This window comes from Artibeus jamaicensis, unplaced genomic scaffold (assembly GCF_021234435.1).
Source record: "Artibeus jamaicensis isolate MK-2021 breed Jamaican fruit bat unplaced genomic scaffold, CSHL_Jam_final contig_1132, whole genome shotgun sequence".
NCBI lineage: Eukaryota > Metazoa > Chordata > Mammalia > Chiroptera > Phyllostomidae > Artibeus > Artibeus jamaicensis.
The window spans coordinates 9,734,944-9,758,324 of record NW_026521221.1 but is presented as its reverse complement, the minus strand read 5'-3'; the positions used below and the strand labels follow the sequence as shown (position 1 = coordinate 9,758,324).

The following is a 23,381-nucleotide window of genomic DNA, read 5'->3' as shown; positions in this document are numbered from 1 at the left end:
AGAAGCTAAACCAGAGGACTTCTGCCAAGATGGAGGCGTAGGTGGAAGCACTGTGCCTTCTCCCACAACTAAGTTTAAAAACAACAAAGTTTTAGCAACAAAAACACAGCCAAACCACAGAAAATTGAACTACACGGAAGTGTAGTTCACGGAACTACACGGAAGTCCGACAACAATGAACCCTTCAGCCAAACCGGTAAGAGGGGCAGAGCCAGCAGCAGAGCAGGGTCAGGCAGAAAAGATCCACCAGACCAACCCGGGCGCACAACCCAGGTGCTCCAGCAGCCGTGGGCGGATCCCAGGTGTGGAGAAGCAGGGGGACCCACTGAGGGCTGATCGCGGTCACACATTCATGCATAGATCGACCAGTGAAGGAGCGAGCAGTGAAACGGACCAGGCAGGCCCCAGTGGCAGGAAGCGGCAGAGGGAACTGCCATCGCCCCTCTCTGACCCCGCCCCCACATACAGCATCACAAACCAGCAACCTGGGTGGCCCCACCCTGGTAAACAACTTAGGCTCTGCTCCTCATAGGTAACAGGCATGAACAGATAAAAACATGGCTCAAGAACAACTCAGAGCCCCAGAGCCTATAAATCTAAGCAAGCAAGAAATAGCTACACTTTCAGATGCACAGTTCAAAACACTGGTGATCAGGATGCTCATAGAACTAGTTGATTTTAGTCACAAATTAGAGGAACATATGAAGGCTAAAACGAATTGAAATGAATGGAAATACATAGGAAACCAATAGTAGTGGAAAGAAAACTGGGACTCAAATCAAAGGAGTGGACCAGAAGGAGGAAAAAAATGACCAAACAGAAAAGGATGAAGAAACAAGAATTCAAAAAAATGAGGAGAGGCTTAGGAACCTTCAGGACATCTTTAAACGTTCCAACATCCAAATTATAGGGGTACCAGAGGGGGAAGAGGAACAGCCACAAGTGGAAAACTTATTTGAACAAATAATAAAGGAGAACTTCCCCAATCTGGCAAAGGAAATAGACTTCCAGGAAATCCAGGAAGCTCAGAGAGTACCAAAGAAGTTGGACCCAAGAAGGAACACACCAAGGCACATCATCATTACATTAGCCATGATTAAAATGAAGCAGAGAATCCTAGAAGCAGCAAGAGATAAGGGGACAGTCACCTACAAGGGAGTCCCCATCAGACTGTCAGCTGATTTCTCAAAAGAGACCTTACATACAGGCAACAAGGGGCTGGGAAGAAATATTCCAAGCCATGAAATCCAAAGACCTACATTCAAGATTGCTCTATCCAGCAAAGCTTTAATTTAGAATGGAAGAGCATATAAAGTGCTTCTCAGATAAGATCAAATTCAAGGAGTCCATCATCACCAAGCCCTTATTATATGAAATGTTAAAGGGACTTACCTAAGAAAAAGAAGATAAAGATGAACAGTGAAAGGACAGCAAACTCACAGTTATTAAGAACCACACCTAAAACAAAAGCAAACTAAGAGGACAGCTAGATCAGGAGCAGAACCACAGAAATAAAGATCACATGGAGGGTTATCAACAGGGGAGTGGGAGAAGGAGAAGGGGTGAGAAGGTACAGAAAATAAGTAGCATAAGATGGTAGGTAGAAAATAAATAGGGGGGAGGGCAAAAATAGTATGGGAAATATAGAATCTAAAGAACTTGAGACACGTGGTCATAAACTAAAGGGGGGGATGGTGGGGGAGGGGGTGTGCAGGGTGGAGGGAAATGAAGGGGGGAAATAGAACGGTAATGGCATAATTAATAAAATATATTTTTTTTAAAAAGAAGCTAAACCATACTGTGTCCCTACCCTCTTGGCTACAGAATTTGTTTCTACACTGATAACTAATTTTTTGTTATTATATATTATTGATTATGTTATTACAGCTGTCCCAAACTTCCCTCTTTGTTCCCTTCCACCCAGATAATCCCCATACCATTCTCTGTGTCCATGGGTCCTGCATATATGTTCTTTGGCTATTCTAGTCCCCATATCTATTCAGTAACTACCAATTTGTACCTCTTAATCCCTTCACCTTTTTCTCCTAGGCCCCCCACAACCCTCTTCCCACCTGGCAACCATCAAAATATTCTATCTGTAACTGTTTTTGTTCTGCTTGTTGTTTGTTTTTTAGATTCAATTGTTGATAGATATGTATTTATTGCCATTTTACTGTTCATATTTTTTATCTTCTTCTTCTTAAAGGAGACCATTTAACATTTCATATAATACTGGTTTGGTGATGATGAAGTCCTTTAACTTGACTTTATCTAGGAAGCACTTTGTTCTTCAATTCTAAATGATAGCTTTGCTGGGTAATCTTGGTTGTAGGTCCTTTCGTTTCTCACTCTGAATATTTTTTGCCAATCCCTTCTAGTCTGCAGTTTCTTTTGAGAAATCAGCTGACAGTTTTATGGGACTGCACTTTTAAGTAACTGCTTTTCTCTTACCGATTTTAAGATTCTCTCTTAGCATTTAACTTTTGTCATTTTAATTATGATGTGTCTTGAAATGGGCCTCTTAGGGTCCATATTGTTTGGGACTCTCTGTACTTCCTGTACTTGTATGGCTATTTCCTTCACTAAGTTAGGAAAATTTTCTTTCATTATTTTTCCATATAAGTTTCAAATTTCTTGCTCTTTCTCATCTCCTTCCAACATCCCTATCATGGGAATGTTGGTACACTTGAAGTTGTCCCAGAAGCTCCTTACACCATCCTCATTTATTTGGATTCTTTATTCTTCTTGCTGTTCTGATTGGTTGCTTTTTGCTTCCTCATGTTCCAAATTGCTAATTTAATTCTTGGCTTCATCCACTCTACTGTTAATTTCCTGTAGACTGTTCTTTATTTCAATTACTGTATCCTTTGTTTCTGACAATCTTTTTTATGCTGCTGAGGTCCTCACTAAGTTCTTTGAGCATCCTTTTAACCAGTGTTTTGAACTCTGCATCTGACAGATTGCTTGTCTCAATTTTGTTTAGTTCTTTTTCTGGAGTTTGGGTCTGTTCTTTCATTTGGGCCATGTTTCTTTGTCTCCTACTTTTTGAAGCCTCCCTTTGTTTGTTTTTATATTATTATGTTGAGCTACTATGTCTCCCAGGCTTGATACAATGGCTTAATGTAATAGGTGTCCTGTAGAATCCAGTGGCACAGCCTCCCATTATCGCCCAAGCTGGGTACTCAAAGTGCAGCCACTATGTGGGCCAATGTATACCCTCCTCTTGGAGTTGAGACTTGATTGCTATTGGCACATCCAAGGTCACCCATTGCCTGTGTTCTGTCTGGGGTCACACAGAATTAGCTAAAAAGCGATCTGCAGATGACTGCTACTTGTGCTGAGCTTGGAGGTGCTGCCCTGATAACTAGTTTTTGAAGTGCACTGCATTAAGTTGTATTTCTTTTGTATTATTTTGGGGTTTTTTCCTCATTTGACTATCTTTTGCTCATTCTATGGGAAAATTCCATCCCCCACCCCATTTTAAACTAAACGTATCAGGTTAAGAGCATTCTACTTTAAACCTAAATAAGTCCAGGAGTAGCTTGTTTTGAGTCCAGAAACAACTGTCCGTGCACACTAGATTGGTGTAGGAAAACTGGAAGTATAAGCACCAGTTAAGCCTACTATAGTAATCCCCCCAAAAAGGAGATGGGCCCTGGCCAAACATGGTGGCTGTAAGGATGGAAAGGGGCAAAAACATTAGTGGACTATACTAGAAATTAGGAGTAAAGGGAACACCCAGCTTAAAACTCAAGTGTTTCTGGTTGCTTTTAGGATGAAAAAACAAAATTCTTAACAAAAGTTATAAAAATACACATTTGCCCTCTGCCCATCTCTATAGCTTCCTCCTGTTCCATTAATCCCCTGTGTTCATTCCTTTGCTGTGTATGCTCTAGCCACACAGGCATTCTTCAGGTCCCTGAATGTATCGAGTAGGCACCCTTCTGCTTAAGGTCCTTGACATGCGGTTCACCTTGACTGAAACACTCTTTTAATTTCTTTACTTGGCTCCCTCCAATTTAGCTTTCAAATCTCTCCTCAGTTCTCACTTCCTCAGAGAAGCCTTCCCTGATCCTCCAAATTAGGCCAGTCCCCCTGTTACATGTTTTCATAACACTACTTTTCCTTCATGACATTAGTCACAGTATATAAGCCACTTATCAATATGTAATCACATAGTTGAAAGTTATTTCATTAATGCTATTTTTGTCACTAAATTCTAAACTCTATGAGGACAAAAACAGTCTTTGCTCACAAATACCTACTAGTTGGGGAGTTATTAGAATAATACTTGCCCTGGCTGGTGTGGCTCAGTGGATTGAGTGCCAGACTGCAAACCAAAGGGTCACTGGTTCAATTCCCAGTCAGGGCACTTGCCTCAGATGTGGGCCAGATTCCCAGTGCAGGGCGCTCAAGAGGCAACCACACATTGATGTTCCCTCTCTTTCTCCCTCCCTTCCCCTCTCTAAAAATAAATAAACCTTTAAAAAAATAAAACAAAATAATACTTAATACAAAATACTCAGTGTATGGGTAAATGGATAACTGAATAAATGATAATTGAACTTTTTTAAAAAGATTTTATTTATTTACTTTTAGAGAGAGGTGAAGTGAGGGAGAAAGAAGGAGAGAAACATCAATGCGCAAGAGATACATCAATAGGTTGCCTCTTGCATGCCCCCAATCAAGGATCTGGCCTGCAACTCAAGTATGTGTCCTAACTGGGAATTGAACTGGCAACCTTTTTGTCTGTGGGCTGGCAGTCAATCCACTGAGCTATTTGAGCCAGAGCTAAACTTTTGATCCTAGGTACAACTAAAAATTTGAAAGAAAATTAAGAAAAAAAAATGAGGGAGTGTCAAGGCAATTCAATAGGAAACAACTGTCTTTTCAACATAATGCTGGGGCAACTGGATATTCACATATAAAATGACAAACTTGGGCTCTTACCTCACACTATATATATAAAAAAAACCCTCAACATGTATCAGCAAACTAAATGTGAAAGCTAAAATTACAAAACTTTTTGAAAAAAAAACAGAAAATCTTCAATACTTTGGGGGTAAACAAAGATTTCTTAGATATAATACCAAAAGCATAATCCATAAAAATATAGATAAACTGGACTTCATCAAAATTCATGACTTTTTGCACTTCAAAAGACTTCAAATTTAGAATTGCAAAGCACAAATATATAAATAATTGGCATCTATAAACAAACAGCTTTAGGCTATTTTCTTGCAGACTACTTGCTTCAGTCAAACTTTAATATCTTCAAAAAATGAATAATAACTTACCACATCCCAAAGTCCAACTTGCCCATATTTGGCTCCAACTGCCACCAAAGTTCTAATTTCTGATGGATGAACAGCCATAGACAGTACTGAACCTTTGGTAACTTTACAAACAGTATCTCCGCTAATGACCATGCCACCTAAACTGGTTTTGTAGCTGAGAAAATTTAAAAGTTACATTTTAGAAGTAAAACCAGTTTTAACTGACAAAATAAGTAAAAGATGAATCAAAAAAATCATAATTAGTAAATATGGGAAAGTATTAAACCTCCATGCAACCAAAAAAAATCTAAGTAAATATAAGGTCTGTCCAGAAAAAGTCCACCCATTGTTAATATGAAAACAGTTGGTACAACATCAGTGTAACCTGGCAGCCAAGGAGAGTGGACTGGAATGCACATGTGTGAATAATGACAACTTCACTGTACTAGTCAGTAGTAGTTGTAGACACCAATGAGTGAGCCTATGTACTGTGTGGGAGTCCCATTCAAAATGACTGAGAAAATAGAGCAATGAATCTGCATCAAATTTTGCATTAAACTTGAACATTCTGCCCTGGCTGGTGTAGCTCAGTGGATTGAGCATGGACTGCAAACCAAAGGGTCGCTGGTTCAATTCCCAGTCAGGGCACATGCCTGGGCTGTAGGCCAGGTCCTCAGTGGGGGCCATGTGAGAGGCAACCACACATTGCTATTTCTTGCTCTCTCTTTCTCCCTCCCTTCCACTCTCTAAAGATAAATAACATCTTAAAAAAAAAAAAAAAAAACCTTGAACATCCCTCCATGGAAACTATTCAGATAATTCAGAAGGCTGTAACAACTAATGATTAGCAGCTAAGCTTCATCACCACCACCACATGCCTGCTCATGCATCTTGACTCATGCAGAGTTTTTTAGCAAAACATCAAATCACCCAGGTGACTCAGCCCCCACTGCAGCCCAGATTTGATACCCTGAGACCTGGCTTTTCCCAAAACTAACATCACCTTTGACAGGGAAGAGATTTCAGACCCTCAATAAGATGCAGGAAAATATGATGGGGCAGCTGATGGTGACTGGGGAAACTGTGTGAGATTCCAAGGTGCCTACTTCGAAGGGGACTGAGGCATCACTGTCCTATGTACACTGTTTCTTGTATCTTCTTCAATCATTGTCTCTATTTTTCATAGTATACCGCTGGAGACTTTCTGGACAGACTTCATAATGAAGTACTATTTTCACTAATAAAAACTAGTAGGCTACAGTTAAACATATACTTTCATATATATTGGTAGTGGCAGAGTAAATTCGTGTAAGATTTTAAGGAAAAAAAAGATTTTGGAAAACAATTCAGCAATGTGTACTAAAAGTCATAATTATGTCAATAAATCTGATTCATAATCCCACTATCCTAAAGAAATAATCTACTATTATGCATACATACACACTTGAACAAACACATGCACACATACAGACAAAAATAAATAGAAAACAATTCCAAACACCAAGGGGGTAAGAAAGAGGTTGAGTAAATTTTACCTCTCAATAAAATATTATGCAACTATTTAATGAATATAAAGACTCTAATAACATGCAACCACAATGTTAATGAAAAGCCCAATGCAAATGTATATAAACATTGGAACATAAAAGAGTAAAGTGTTTGTGGATTCATTCATTCACTTATTAAACGCTGAATGAATATATATTATGTGCTAGACACTGTTCTGGGAATTGAGATAAAACCCCTTCATTCACGAAGCTTGTATCTAGAGCAGGGGTGTCAAACTCATTTTCACCGGAGGCCATATCAGCCTCGCAGTTGCCCTCAAAGGGAAAAATGTAATTTTAGGACTGTATAAATGTAACTACTCCTTAACTAGGGGCAAGGAGCTCTATGCTGCCTCTGAGTAGAAACAAGGTGCCAGGCCAGATAAAACAAGGTAGAGGGCCAGATTAGGCCTGTGGGTCTTGTGTTTGCCACCTGTGATCTAGAGATTCTGTATACGGTAATACTTCAAAGGAAATATACAAAAACAACACTTGTTTGGGTAAAAATATTATAGGTAGTTTTTACACCTCATTTACAAAATTTCCTATTTTACAGTCTTTATAATGTAAAGGTCTTAGAAAATGTAAATAGAGGCAAGGAATTTTAACTCACCTTTTAATGCTAGACAATTTCTTCTCAGTGTTCTTACTACTACTTGTCTGAAACAATGGGAGAGACCAAAGTACTAAGTTAAGATATGTACTAAAATTTCATTAACGGATGATTCTAAAAGCTAAAATCCCTCCCAAATGATACCTTGCTAGCTTCTGCCCAGGTCTGTAGAAATCCTTTAAATAGTTCACTGTTATCATCTCGATTTTCAGGAGTCATTTCTAAAGGCCCAGGAGGTAACAAAGGCTGTTATGAAAAAAAGAAAAACAGATAAAAGAGTTGACTGTCTTCCTGCCCTACAAAGTACACTTGAGGTTTTTCACTATTTTACTTTCAATACCAAGAAGGGTGACACACCATTAGCATTCAAAAATAGTTGTTCAATGAATGAACACCACCTATCCTTGTAATAAAATGTATTATCTCATTTAATCCTCCCAGAAATCCCATAAATGACATACCACATTTTAAAAACGCTGGGATGAAACTTAGAGAAATTAACTTATCCATAGTTATACTGCCAACAACTGAAGTTGCTGAGAATTAATTCAGATAGTTTAATTTCATAATCAAAATTATTATCCTATAGCACTGTTTTTAAAATCAGAGATTGTAACTCAGGGTTGTGAAATCACTTAAATATACCACAACCAGCAATGTGTTTTAGTGAATGAAAAAAGAATACAAAATACAGAAGTGTATCATGTATAGTAAAGGTAAGTATCATTTCACAAGTTTTGCTTTAGTTGTGTGTGTGCATGTGTGTATGTGTTTGCGTAATAAGTTCAATGTAAATAGATTTCTTATCATGGGTGAAGGCTTCAAAAAATTTGAAAGCTACTCTTCCCATTGCACCTTAATTTGCATTAGCTTCCAAAACACCAGCCTAATTATTGCCTGATTTATAATTAAACATTTAAATATAAAATATTAAAAACAGCCCTGGCTGAGTGCAGGCTTGTGAACTAAAGGATCGAGGTTCGATTCCCAGTTCCCAGCAGGGGATGCAGGAGAGGCAACCATACATTGAAATTTCTCTCCCTCTCTTCTTTTCTTCCCCTCTAAAGATAAATAAATAAAATCTTAAAAAAAAATTAAAAACAGTAGGTACTCTTGATAAAAAATATAATCTTAGACAATAAATTTGGTAAATAAGACTCTTACCACTCAAAAAATCCATTATAAAATTAAACTACAGCAAAAAAATCCATCATTAACACATATTATTACTAATAACATTAATAACTACCATTTATTGATTGCTTACTAAGACCTTAATATTATACAATGTAAGGATCTTTATAGAAACTATTTCATTTAACCCTCACAACTCCCCATTGAGATTTCTACTATTGTTGCCATACAAAAAAATGGGGAAGCCAGAATTTGGAAAGGTTAAGTAATTTACCCAAATCCCACAGTAGGTAAATCTGCAGGAATACAGAATCCAACCCTGTCTTAATGACTTAGAAATCTTACTCATTAAACCAGCAATTTTCAACCTTTTTCATCTCATGGCACACATAAACTACTAATATTTTGCAGCACACCAAAAAATATATTTTTTACCAAACTGACAAAAAAAAAGTATAATTTTGATTCATTCACACTAGATGGCTATTGTTGTGTTGCTTGTTGTCATTTTATTTGACAATCAAAGTGAAAAGAGGTCAATGTACCTAACTAAATTAGTCAGGTGTTGCATGTTTTAAAAATTCTTGTGACACACTGGTTGAAAATCACAGTATTAAACCATATAACAGTCAAGTATTAAATTAATAAAGTACAATTTCAACATAATTTAATAACCTTTTAGTCTAGTTTCGAACACTTCAAAATTTTCAGTATTTTATTGAGTTGGAATATTATATTTGCACTTTCTTACATTTTCATCTTCTACTACTGTTGGCTGGGTTGCAATTTCTGGTAATGAAACTCCTGAAGGATCTACATTTTGTAATCGCATTGATCTTCTACATCCAGTCCCATTTTCTCTCTTCTTAGGCTTCTTTCTAAAGAAGTGGGGAAAAACTCATCTTATACTCATAAAACAGTTATATGTATTTACTAATATAAGGAAATAACTTCTAGGAATGTATTTCATGGGTATAGTCATGGATACAGTTATACATATTTACTAATATTAAGGAAATAACTCCTAGGAACATATTTCATGGATATAGTCACACATTGCAAAGATGTATGTACATAGGTATATACTGATTTAACTAAAAGTCTAGAAATATAAATGTTCATCATGGGGAAATGAGAGATGTTAAATAATGACATACATATCTAATAGAACAATTTGCAGCTATAAAAAAGAATGAAAGATTGTAAGTGGATATAAAATGAACTCTTAAGCAAAAAAAGGGACCTGTTTATTTATTTATTTTTAAAAGATTTTATTCATTTATCTTTAGAGGGGAAGAAAAGAAGAGAGGGAGAGAAATTTCAATGTATGGTTGCCTCTCATGTGTCCCCCACTGGGAACTGGCCTGCAACCCAGGCATGTGCCCTAACTGGGAATTGAACCACGATCCCTTAGTTCGCAGGCCCGCACTCAAACCGCTGAGCATACCAGCCAGGGCACTTATTTATTTTTTTAAAAAAGGTTACATATACACGTACATTTGTGCATGCTGAGACTACCTATGAAAGAATATACGTGAAACTACTAAGACTGGTTTCCTCTAGGGAGGAGCCCTGGCAAACTACAGTCAAAGATGGGAAAGAGACTTAAATGCTTCATTGTATTCCTTTTCATATAGTTTACTTTTCAAAAATCATATACATGTCCTGGCAAAATGGCGCAGTTGGTTGGAATGTTCAGTATCATTCCATGCACCAAATGGTTGCCAGCTGATTCCTGGTCAGGGCCTGCCTGGGTTATAGGTTCAGTCCCCAGTTGGGGCATACACAGGAGGCAACCAACCGATGTTTCTCTCTCACACTGACGTTTCTCTCGATCTTTCTCTCAATCTCTCCCTCTCTCTACAGAAATCAATGGAAATGTCCTTGCATGAGAAATAAATAAATAAATAAATAAATAAATAAATAAATCATATACAGGGTGGAGCAAAACAGATTTACAAATGTGAGTATGCAAAACAAAGTTTATTCTTGTATTATTTATTAGTTATTGTATTATTTTCCATGTGAACAACTATAAACCTACTTTTACCCTACCGTCTATATACATACGCTGTATATACCCTACTTTTTTATGCACTATTTTTCATTTTTGAAAAGTAGTTGAGAACTTCTAGTTTTTGACTCCATCTGTAGAGAGCTTCTAAGTCACAACTCTATCTCATTAAGTAACAAGCTGAACAAACTGAAAAATCAAGAACTTTTCTAGGACCCATAAGAGTGACAAGGACACAGTGAAAACCACTGATCCCAATATTGGAGAGCCATACAGACAAATACAAGAGGCATGGCTTACTGGAGCAGAGACTCAAAAAAAAAAAAAAAAAACCACCATGTAAACCAGCGCCTGAACCACCAGGAAAACCTGACCTGTAACTGACCGATTGCTAGAGGCTCTGTGTAGGTTAAGTCTGAGAGTTAAAAACTCCAGAATAAGCTACACAAAATCTGTGCATGGATGTTTATAGCAGCTTTGTTTATAACAGCCAAACCTGGGAAACAATTAAGGTGTTCTTCAATAGATGAATGGATAAACTGTGGTACATCCAGACAATGAAATATTATTCAGTACTAAAAAGGAATAAGCTATCAAGCCATAAAAATACATGAAGGAATCTTAAATGCATATCACTAAGATAAAGAAGCCAGCCAATCTGAAAAGGCTGCATAGTGTATGATCCCAAATATATGACATTCCAGAAATGGCAAAATTATGGAGACAATAAAAAAAATAGGCAGAGCACAGAGGATGCAGGGGGAGTGAAAATAATCTGTATATTATAAAGATGGATATATGTCATTACACATCTATACAAACTTGACTGGCACAATAACAAAAATGATCACTAAGTTAAACAATGGACTTTGGGTGATTATGATGTGTAAATATAGGTTCATCCTAGGTACCAATGTGCCAGTCTGGTGAATGATCCTGATAATGTGAGAGGCAATGCATGTGTGGGGACAGGGATATGTGGGAACTGTACTTTCCTCTAAATTTTATTGTGAAGCTCAAACTGTTCTGAAAAATATTAAGTCTTTAAAGAAAAACTTCAGTGGAGATTCATCCCCACAATTCTGTGAGTCTTACTTCCAGGAGCTCGAACAGGTCCTCACAGTAAATATCAAAGAAAAATCCCCTCATTCTCACAGCAGTAAGGGGAAAGGAACCATTTGAAGTATACCAGAGCATTGTTCTTAACAAGAATTGATGTGAGGAGCAAGTAGTTAACCTGAGTCTAACCTGTAGAGTATGATCAGACCCTAACCAACTTTGAGGAAAGGAAATACCCACCTTCAGCACACCCTTGCCATCTTCTCCCACCTAAGAGGAGAGGTGAAAACTAAAACACTGAAGTTCACAGTCCAGAGACACAAGCTCACTAAAAGACTGAGACCTAATCAAGAACTACAGAATGCTTCCCTCCCCCCACACCTTACCACCACATTAGTTACAACAGTTCCTTTTCCCCAATACCTCATATCCGACTATCAAGAAAAATTCCAGCCCTGGCTGGTGTAGCTCAGTGGATTGAGCACAGGCCTGCGAACCAGACAATCGCAGTTCGATTCCCAGTCAGGGCACATGCCTGGGTTGCAGGCCAGTTCCCTGCAGGCCAGTTCCCAGCAGGGGGCGCATGAAAGGCAACCATACACTGATGTTTCTCCCTCTCTCCTTCCCCTCTAAAGATAAATAAATAAATAAAATATTTTTTAAAAAATTCTACTCTAGTGCAAAAAAAAAAAGAAAAGAAAAGAAAAAATTCCAAGGCACACTCAAAGGTAAAAACAATTTGAAGAAAGAGAACAAGCCTCAAAACCAGATATGGCAGGAATGTTGGAATTATCAGACCATGAATTTAAAACTATTATTAATTTGCTAAGGGCTCTGGTGAACAGAATAAACACCATATAAGGAGATGAGGCCCTAGCAGGTGTGGCTCAGTGGACTGAGTGCCGACCTGTGAACCTAAAGGTCACTGGTCCGATTCCCAGTCAGGGCACATGCCTGAATTGTGGGTCAGGTCCCAAGTTGGGGGCATGCAAGAGGCAACCAATTGATGTATCCCTTGCACATCTGAGTTCCTCTCCCTCCTTTCCCCTTGCTCTAAAAATAAATAAATAAAATCTTTAAAAAAAACTGTTTTTAAAAAATAAATAAAAAGATGAGCAATGTAAGCAGAGAGATGTAAATCCTAAGAATGAACCAAAAATGAAATGCTAGAGATAAAAAACACTGTAATAGAAATGAAGAATGCCTTTGATAGACTTATTTATATAGTGGACATGGTTGAGGAAAGAATCTCTGATCTTGAAGATATCTCAATAGGAACCTCCAAAACTGAAAAGCAAGGAGAAAAAAAAGACTGAAAAAGAACAGAACAAAATATCCAAGGACTGTGGGATAACTACAAATGATGTAATATATGCACAATGGGAATACCAGAAGAAGAGGAGAAAGGAACAGTAGGAAAAGGTGAAATAAAAATAACTAAGTTTACCAAATTAAAGTCAGATATAAAAATACAGATCCAGAAAACTCAGAGAACATCAAGCAGGATAAATGTCAAATAATTCTAAACCTAGGCAATTCATTTCCAAAATACAGAAAATCAAAGATAAAGAAAAAATCTTGACAGAAGCCAGAAGAAAAAAAGACCTTACCTATTGAGCAACAAAGATAAAAATTATACCCATCTTCTCAGAAACCATGCAAGCAAGAAGAGTGGACTGAAATACTTAGTGTTGAGGAAAATAAAAATCCCAACACACCAACCTAAAATTCTTTGCCCTGTGAACCTAAACTATTAAGTCTTTATTTTCTATTTTTAAAGTATATTTTATTGATTAGGCTCTTACAGTTGTCCCAATTTTTTCCTCCCTTTATCCCCCTCTGTCCTGTGCCCCCTATTTCCAACATCCCCCTCAACCTTCCTTCATGTCCATGGGTTGCACAAAGAAGTTCTTTGGCTTCTCCATCTCCTATATTTTTCTTAACCTCCCCCTACCTATTTTATGCCTACCAATTATGCCTCTTATTCCCTATACTGTTTCTCCCCATTGTCTCCTTCCCCCTCCCCACTGATAATGTGATCTCCATTTATGTGATTCAGTTCCTATTCTAGTTGTTTGCTTAGTTTTTATTTTTGTTTTTTAGGTTCAGCTGTTGTCTGTTGCCATTTTACTGTTCATAATTTTTTATCTTCTATTTTTTAGAAGATTTTATTAATTTATCTTTAGAGGGGAGGAAAGGAGAGAGGGAGAGAAATATCAATGTATGGTTGCCTCTCATGCATCCCCTGCTGGGAACTGGCCTGCAACCCAGGCATGTGCTCTGACTGGGAATCGAACCTCAATCCTCTGGTTCGCAGGCCCATGCTCAATCCACTGAGCTACAGCAGCCAGAGCTGATCTTCTATTTCTTAGAAAAGTCCCTTTAACACTTCAAATAAGAAGGGCTTGATACAAATGAATTCCTTTAACTTGACCTTATCCAAGAAGCTCTTTATCTGCCCTTCCATTCTAAAAGAATAGTTTTGCTATATAGAGTAATCTTGGATGTAAGTTCTTGCCTTTCATGACTTGGAATACTTCTTTCCAGCCCCTCCTTGCCTGTAATGTTGCTTTTGAGAAATCAGGTAATAATCTTATGAGAACTCCTTTGTAGGTAATGATTTCTTTTCTCTTGCTGCTCTTAAGATTCTCTCCTTATCTTTAATCTTGGCTAATGTAATTATGATGTGCTTTGGTGTGTGCTTCCTTGGGTCCAACTTCTTTGGGACTCTGAGCTGCCTGGACTTCCTAGAAGTCTATTTCCTCTGCCAGATTAGGGAAGTTTTCCTTCATTATGTTTTCAATTTTTTGTTCTTGTCCTTCTGGTACCCCTATGAATAAGATGTTGGAACATTTAAAGTTGTCCCAGTGGTTCCTAAGCCCCTCCTCATTTTTTTGAATTCTTGTTTCTTCATTCTGTTCTGAGTGAATGTTTCTTTCTTCCTTCTCCAGACCATTGATATGAGTCCCAGTTTCCTTCCTGTCACTATTGGTTCCCTGTATATTTTCCTTTATTTCACTTTTCATAGCCTTCACTTCTTTCTCTATTTTGTGACCATACTCAACCAGTTCTGTGAGCACCCTGATTACCAGGGTTTTGAACTGTGCATCTGATAGGTTGGCTATCTCTGTCACTTACTTTTTTTTCTGGAGTTTTGATCTGTTCTTTCATTTGTGCTATATTTCTTTGTCTCGGTGCACCTGTTACTTATAAAAGGCAGAATCTTAGGTATCCATGGGTGGGGGCAAAACCATCTTTGCTGTGTTGTGGCACTGTCTGTGAGGGAGGGGTCAGATAGGGAACAATACTGCTTGCTCAGCTCTCGCCCCACTTTCCATCACTTCCTTCACTTCCAAGAAGTGCACTGTTCCCTTTCAGGTGCAGTTTCCCAGGTGGATGGGTTTGTGTACATTCCTGGATCCCATGGGCCTCTCCAATGGACTCTCCTTTGAGACTGGGAGTTTCTCCTGCTTTTGCAACCAGGATTTTAGAGCCAGAGATTTTGAGTCTTTAGTTTCTCACACTGAAACCCTGCATTTCACAGTCTGTCTTGCTCCCCCATTGTTCCTCCCAGCTTATCTGCACACAAACGTGGGACTGCCTGGTCAGCCAGCCACCACCTCACCCACACAGTCCTCTGCCTTGCTGTGCTTCCCCCCCACCCGGATGCCCATCTTAGCCCCTCCTATCAGTCTGGATGTATGTTTGCTTATCTCCTTGGTTGTTGGAGTCCCATGCAGCTTGATTTTCTGGCAGTTCTGGTTATTTTTTGTTTTTAAATTGGTTGTTATCCTTCTTTCGGTTGTGCGAGGAAGTTCAGCATTTCTACCTATGCCTCCATCTTGGCCAGAACTACTACAAACTATTAAGTCTTTAAAAAGAATGCAGTTCATTAAAATTTTGGGGGGAAAGAAAAGCCTCTGAAATTACTTTCAAAACTCTCATACAAAAATTTCAACTTCATGCCCTGGCTGGTATGGCTCAGTGGATTGAGCACCAGACTGTGAAGCAAGGGGTTGCCAGGTTGACTCCCAGTCAGGGCACATGCCTGGGTTGCAGGCCAGGTCCTCAGTAAGGAGTGGGTGAGGGGCAACCACACACTGATGTTTCTCTCCCTCTCTTTCTCTTTCTCTCTCCCTTCCCCTCCCTCTAAAAGTAAATAGATAAAATCTTTTTAAAGAAAATCTCTGAAGGGATTGCAGGAACAATTATAAAGGACACCTGGACAATAACAAGGGCAGGGCGGAAACAGGGGAGGGCTGGGGTGGTGGGGAGGGATGGGGTGGTGCAGAGTAGTAGGGGAAAAGGCAGGAAACTATACTTGAACAACAATAAAAAATGTTTAAAAAATAAATAAACACTGATATGGTAAAAAAAAAATCTCAACTTCAGCTGATATTAGTTCAGAATAATTAGTAATAGGGAGAGGAGACAGGATGAAAGAAGGTGAAGATTTAGCCAAAGAATACACATGCGTAACTCATAAACAAAGAAAACAGTGGTTACCAATAGAGGGAAGATGGGGTGGAGGTGAGCAAACAGGGAACAAATGGAGACATCTGTAATAGTGTCAATATTTTTTTAAAAAAGAATATGCTAGAAACTGTCCTAAGCATTCAATACTTCACTAAACCTTTAAAATAAAAGCCTCAGCATAGAAAATAATTTGGGTTCTCAAACTGTTTTAAAAACTATGGTTAAGCCTTGGCTGGTATGCTCAGTAGATTGGGTATTGGCCTGCAAACCCAAGGGTTGCTGGTTCACTTCCCAGTCGGAGCACATGCCTGGGCTGTGGGACAGGTCCCCAGTAGGGGGCACTCACAAGGCAACCACACATTGATGTTTCTCTCCCCCTCTTCCTCTCTCCCTTTCCCTATCTCTAAAAATAAATAACTAAAATTGTTTTAGAAAATAAATAAAATAAAAACTGTGGTTAATATATGATATTCTGAGAAAATCCCATTTCTAGAGAAACTCTCATACATAAGCATGCCCAAGGACTTAAGGATGTTCAGAGCAGCACTCTTCATAATAATGAAAATCTGGAAACAACTCAATCGTCCATCGACAGTAGAATAAACCATAGTACACTCATACAGCAGCAGAAATTAATAAAATAAAGCTATACACATCAACGTGAGTGAATTTTTTTTATCCTCACTCAAGGACATGTTCATTGATTTTAGACAGGGGACAAGAGAGAGAGAGAATCATTGATGTGAGAGAGAAACATCAGTCAGTAAGTAATTGGGCATCAAACTGGTAACCTAGGCTCTTGGGAATCAAACCTGCAAACTGTCAGTTTATGAGACAATGTTCCAACCAACTAAACTACATAAATCAATTTTAAAACAAAGATATAAATATATGTACCACAGCTATAAGCTGATAAAACTTAAAATTGTCTCTGTAGACCAAGGTTTCAGGTTCTATCCCCTGTAAGGCACACACAAAATCAACCAAAGAATGTATTAAAGGGTGGAACAACAAATGGATATTCCTCTCTCTTTCTCTCACTCTTTCTTCCTCTCTCTAAAATCAACAAATAAAAGAATTTTTAAATTAAAAAAAAAAACTTGAAATCAAGTTTGCCAAATTTCAAAAGTGATGCTCTTTCCTTTATGTTATACAACTTCCATTCTGCCAACTTGATACTAATACCTACCCAGTGGTCCCATAAGATTTTCATGAAGCTGAAAAACTCCTATCACCTAGTTTAGTGACATCATAGCAATAATAAAATTAAAGCACAAGGCATTACTGCCTTGTGTCCTGTCCCAGTCCACTGATTGCTATCAACTAGAAATGCCTGGGGTACTCACATGGACCCCAGTGAGCTTCCCAGACATCTCCCCTTTCTAAACCAACTTTATAAGTAGACCTACTCAAACTATAATTACAAAAGGCTCTTCAGCAATAACCATTAGGAGACTCTAGAGAAAAAAAGGAGTTTATTACTTACAGGCCCTGGAGCCTTGAACGCCTGCCCAGGGCACACAGCCAGGTCAAGTGTAGAGAGAACAAGAGCCTAGGGCTCTGCTGTTTCAGCTAAGGGTTTTATGGGCTTACTCTTTATTGGTGAATTTAAAACAAAAGAGTGGGAATTTAATGCACCAGAAGAGGCAAAAAACAAAAAACAACAAGTATCCCAAATGGTTAGTTATCACAGTCAACCAAGATCTCTGAAACCACTTTAGTGTGGAGAGATGGCCTGGCTCCTTATCTAATGGCTGGCGATGTGTCTATTCTAGATAGCCTTCCTTGAAGCCAAAAGCCTCTTTGAAATGAATGCTTATTTGGAGTGGATGCCTAGGCAGTCAAAGCATACAGCAGGCGTTTGCATTAAAAAAAGAAAAGTCTTGAGTCATGGCTTATGCTACAATTACGGGTTTGTTGTGGTGCTTGTAAACAAACCTGCTGTGCTGCCAGGGTATAAAAGTATAGCACATACAATTGCAGTAATAGGCTATACCACCTAGGTTTGTGAAAGTGCACTCAGTGATGTTCAAACAACAATGACAAAACTGCCGAAAGAGAAATTTGGGAACATATTACCAATCTTTACTAATAAAAAATATGCAAATGTAAAGCTATGAATCAGCTGGCAACATAACCAGTACTATTGCTTTGCAGGGTGTTAATGATGTTCCTCTTCTAACATTTCACACTCACAAATATATGGCCATGATTAAGTTTAGCTTTTCTGAAGCCAAATGACCTGTATTAAAATCAAACCAACTAAAGTGATACTATATTTCATTAGCATTAGCACTAAACAAATGATCTAATAATGCCAAGATTTTTAGTTTATTTATACATAAGCATTGCTAAAATGCATTAAATAGAACTTAAGCTAAGGAATCCTGAACTTCAAATCCTGAAGCTTCCACTTTTGAGTTTTTTTGACCTTTAGCAAATTGCATCTTTGAGCCTGCAAAATGAATATGTTATCTCCCACATTTGGTTATTATCAGAATTAAATAAGATTAAACAGGAGAAAATTTTTAGGTCATTGTATTGTATTTTATAGATGTTCAATAAATATAAATTTCCTTCCTTTATTCTAGGACTGGAAAAGAAAAAAATTGAAAAGCAAAAAGACAACCAGAAAAATTAGAAGAAAGTAGTAGAATCTTTAAGAATAATAGTTTTCTACACAAAAATAAGTATAATTTAGAGAAAATAAAGATTTCCCTCCATTAGCAGCAACAGTCTTAAATAAATAAAAATAAAATTTAGCTCATAAGATTCTATTTCCTCTATATTCCTTTGACGAAGATGAGAAATGTAATTATTAAAAAGTAGCATTTCCACAGAAATACTATATGGATTAAAATTAAATTACAGAGCTTCTGATCTGTTACTTATTGTACTATGCTGAACCATTTTTTCAAATTATAAAACAACTCAGCAATATATCACAGAGCTGACAATGTAAATTATATCTTTTACCTTTTGGATTCAGGAGGCTGTCTCTTCGTTATCATTTCACGGAGTCTTGCAGCTGACTGCAAAATACAAAACATATAAACATAAAAATACTATCTTACAACTACATAGCTTACCTTTTAAAATATCAAGTATCTGCTACTATATCCACATAAACTAAGAATCTATACAGAAAATGAAGATCCTTAAAATATGATACCTGCTCTCAGCAGTAGACAGGAGACAAATATACTCTCAGTAATAAAAGCAGGTATATAAGCCCTGGCTGGTGTGGCTCAGTGGATTGAGTGTCTGGCCTATGAACCAAAGGACTGCCAGTTTGATTCCCAGTCAGGACGCATGCCTGGGTTGCAGCTGGGCCCCCAGTAGAGGGCATGCAAGAGGCAACCACACAGTGATGTTTCACTCCCCTCTCTCTCTCCCTCCCCTCTGTCTAAAAATAAATAAATAAAACCTTAAAAAGAATAAAATAAAATAAAAATAAATAAAAGAAATTATATAGTACTATCTAAAGCCCTGACAGTCTGATGCCTTGAACCAGGTTGCTAATAAGTTTACATGATTAAACATTAAACATTTAATCAAGTATACTGTTACAAATTAAAAGACTTAACTTCTACTACGGCAATCATACTTTGATATTTTCTAGAAAAGTTTAGATTATACTTATATAATAAATCAAATCACAATTTCTGTTAATTAAAATCAAAATTAGAGACAGTTTATCTAAATTTCTGAATTTTCATTGATGACATGTATATAATTTAGTTACATAAAGTTATATTAACTTGCCTTCCCTTCCCTCAAGATGCAAACACACACTGAATATTTGGAAATCTGGTATTTGGAGAATTCAATTAATTATTTAACAAAGCCAAGGGTTTGATGTCTTTTGGGGGGAGTTTTCCCCCAGTGTAAACACACGTATGTAAAGTACACATTTAATACAATAATCATAAAACATTAACTTACAACTGGCCATTTATCCTTAACATTCCCTATACAAGGTATATTCCCACTATTCATAGAGTTTATGATTTAATAAAAAACATTTTTTAAAGCTTGTCTTCTGCTTCATCTACCACACATCCTTCAACCCATCCCTCCTACTTCTTTATCCTTTAGTTAAAGAAACCACTTAGACTATACCCTGTTTCTTTGAATCTAAGACAACCTTTCTAAAGACATCATTATTTTATTTAGCACCAAAGGGCAGGGGGTGGAGTAGTTGCCAGCTATAGTTTTAAGATGCTGATTTCAAAAATCTTAAAATGAAAAAAGGCTTGGAATCAATAAAATACAGTAATCTCTATTAACTGTAAAACTTGCTCCTAATTTTACCCTCCCTCATCTGACACTATGAAACCTGATACTATGAGTATTTTATTGACCTATTGGCAAAAGGAATGGCATCTTTGTTTTCATTAGAAACTCCACACAAACCTCAGATAACTGAAGTGAAGCAAAAAAATTCGCATTTTCTGATATGTTCTTCAGTCTCTTCCTCTCATATGGTGACAATCCTGAAAAATCATCCTATGAAATTACAACAAAAAGATTCCATTACTTTACATAATCCATAGCAAAAGCACCTCACAAAACTAGGTGTTAAATACTCTGCATGTATAATTTCCTTCAAATTGCACCTACTCTATTCATTTCATGATATCTTAACAAACAGTGCATAATCTTTGCTTTATTAGATATTGAGAGAAAGAGTTTGAATGTGGGATAATCACAAGATATCTATATGGCTTCCCAATTAAATAATAAGTGGTCTGACATCAGAAGTCAAGTAGTATAAACTAACAGCAAATTATTTCTTACTAGCCATTAATTACACTATGACTCAAAGTTATCCTTTCATTAAACAAGAAAACTCAGTAAGAAAACTTTCAGTTCACTGAAAGTGTTAAGGAAATTTAGAAAGAACAACAACAACAACAAAAGGAATAAACACATGAGCAGAAAAGACAATATGACTAGAGAGGCTATTTTGAAGGTCCAATATCCAATAGTTTGGGGGGGGGGGTGGCGGCAGATAAAATGGACAGAAAATAACTAGAGAAACAATACAAGAAAGTTTCTCAAAACTGAAGATAGGAGTTTCCAGATTAAAAGAGTCTAGTGAGTATGCAGCACAAGGAACAAAAAAAAAAAGATTGCAGCTAGGTATATCATCACAAAATTTCTTAACACCTAAGATAAGATCCTAAAAGCTTGCAGAGTGAAACAAATCACAAAGAACCATGAATCAGAATGGCTCTAACTTCTCAATATTGAAGGAAGCTAGAAGACATTGGAGCAATATGTTTAAAAATCTAAAGAAAATTAAATTATTTTCAAGTGACAATTCTAAATCCAATAAGCCATAAAGCAAATATAAAAGACAGATTTTTCAGACTCCGGAACTACTTCTAATACAACTTTTCTCAGGAAGTTATTATTGGGTTCACCAAAAAGCTTATTTGTTTCTTTCCATGAGATGGCTCTAGTACCACTTTGTTGTCTTTAATTTCATTCAAAACAATTTTGTTAGATCGTATTGTGTGACAGCTGTCATATCAGCAACCATTGGGGAAAAAAGCATCAAAATTAGTGAATTTTTGTATAGCCATTTTAATATTGAAGAAGGAAGAAAATACACTATATTTTCAGCATAGTATGCTTCATTATGTCAAGAAAGGTAAAAATGCAACTGAAAAGCAAAAAAAAAAAATTGTGCACTGTATGGAGAAGGTGCTGTGACTGATGAAACTTGTCAAAAGTGGTTTGTGAAGTTTGGTGCTGGAGATTTCTCACTGGACAATGCTCCAAAGTTAGGTAGAGAAGTTAGTAGCAATCAATTCGAGATATTGAGAACAATCAACATTACATCACGCAGGAGATTGCCAACATACTCGAAATTTCCAAATCAATGAAGTTATTGGTAAAAATGAAAAATGTGCCTTTCATTTCATGAAAAAACCATGCAGAGTTTTTGGCCAACCCAATATAAGCTGCACTTCACCCAAATGAAAGAATAAACAGAGAAAGAGAAAGATAGGGTCAGGCACAGTAGGGACAAAAGATAAAAGAAATTCAAATAAAAATGGCAAAAGGCAAGCCAAGAAAGAATAAAACGGTCCACAAAGGAGTAAGATGAAGGGCCCCAGGAAATATTTAATGAAGAAACAAACATATATATATATATATATATATATATATATATATACATATATATGAAGCCATTAGAAATCTTTATATTGCAAGAAATTTTACAATTCTGGTAAAGCTTGGGCCATACCTAATTAAGAATATGGGAAGGGAAAGCGTGGGATGTAGGACACGTGTGTAAAAACTGTGGTGTGAAGTGAAATAAATCTTCATTTTTTCAAAGTAAATAGACAATGTGAGGGGGAAAAAGTTTTAAAAAGTCTGAAAGTGCAAAAGGTCTATTGGGAAACAACAAATAGCAATGTGGCAGAAAACACTGACTGTTTTGATTTGTTTCAGTGTGTATGTGTACATATGGAATCACCACTATGTGTATGTATATATACACATGTGGAATTATATTACTTAAACACACATATGCATGTATTACTTTGACCAAAATAAGAATTTTTCTCACATATACAAAATAATAGTGGCAGCAAAGGTGAAAGATTTTTGTCATTGCCTTTAAAACTGCTTCTTAGAAAAAAACATCAACACTTGTGATCAAGGTCTTCCTAAGAATCTATTTCAAAATGCTAAATACTGAGATCAAAAAAACAAATTTAAATGATTCTACTTAGCACCAAAAAAAAAAAATTAAGAAAATTTATTAGAAAAATCAGGTTTTTGTCCTGACTGGTGAGGTTAATAGGTTGGGCATCATCCCACAGAATGAAAGCTTGCCAGTTGGATTCCTGACCAGGGCACAAGCCTGGGTTGTGGGCCAGGCCCCGAGTTAGGGGCATGCAAGAAGCAACCAATAGATGTTTCTCTCTCTCTCTTTCTCCCTCCCTCCCCATCTCTCTGAAAATAAAATTTTATAAAAGACAAAGAAAGAAAAAAGAAACATCAGTTTTTAATAGTATGTGTAATTCAAACTATTCTCATTCATTACCCACCCAAAAACTTGCAACATGAAAAAGACCAAGCAAACAACATCAGAAAAAATGAACTCTCAAAATAAACACAGAAACTTAACATAAAAACTCCACTATCTTCAGAAACACCTGAGAAGTTACTGTATCATAAAACAAGATAGAGATGCTATGTTTAAAAAAAAGAAAAGTTGCCCTGGCTGGTGTAGCTCAGTG

At 37.0% G+C, this 23,381-nt stretch overlaps 1 protein-coding gene across 1 annotated transcript in view; it reads right to left on the bottom strand.

Moving 5' to 3' along the window:
• WDR76 (WD repeat domain 76) overlaps positions 1-23,381 on the bottom strand; it is a 57,592-nt gene that overhangs the window by 20,676 nt on the left and 13,535 nt on the right. The window contains exons 3-8 of the mRNA XM_037151866.2: positions 20,536-20,628; positions 19,096-19,151; positions 9,322-9,448; positions 7,581-7,682; positions 7,437-7,483; positions 5,298-5,451 (exon numbers count right to left, since the gene is read on the bottom strand). Coding sequence (XP_037007761.2) covers positions 5,298-5,451; positions 7,437-7,483; positions 7,581-7,682; positions 9,322-9,448; positions 19,096-19,151; positions 20,536-20,628 — 579 coding nt within the window. The remainder of the gene's footprint in view (positions 1-5,297; positions 5,452-7,436; positions 7,484-7,580; positions 7,683-9,321; positions 9,449-19,095; positions 19,152-20,535; positions 20,629-23,381) is intronic.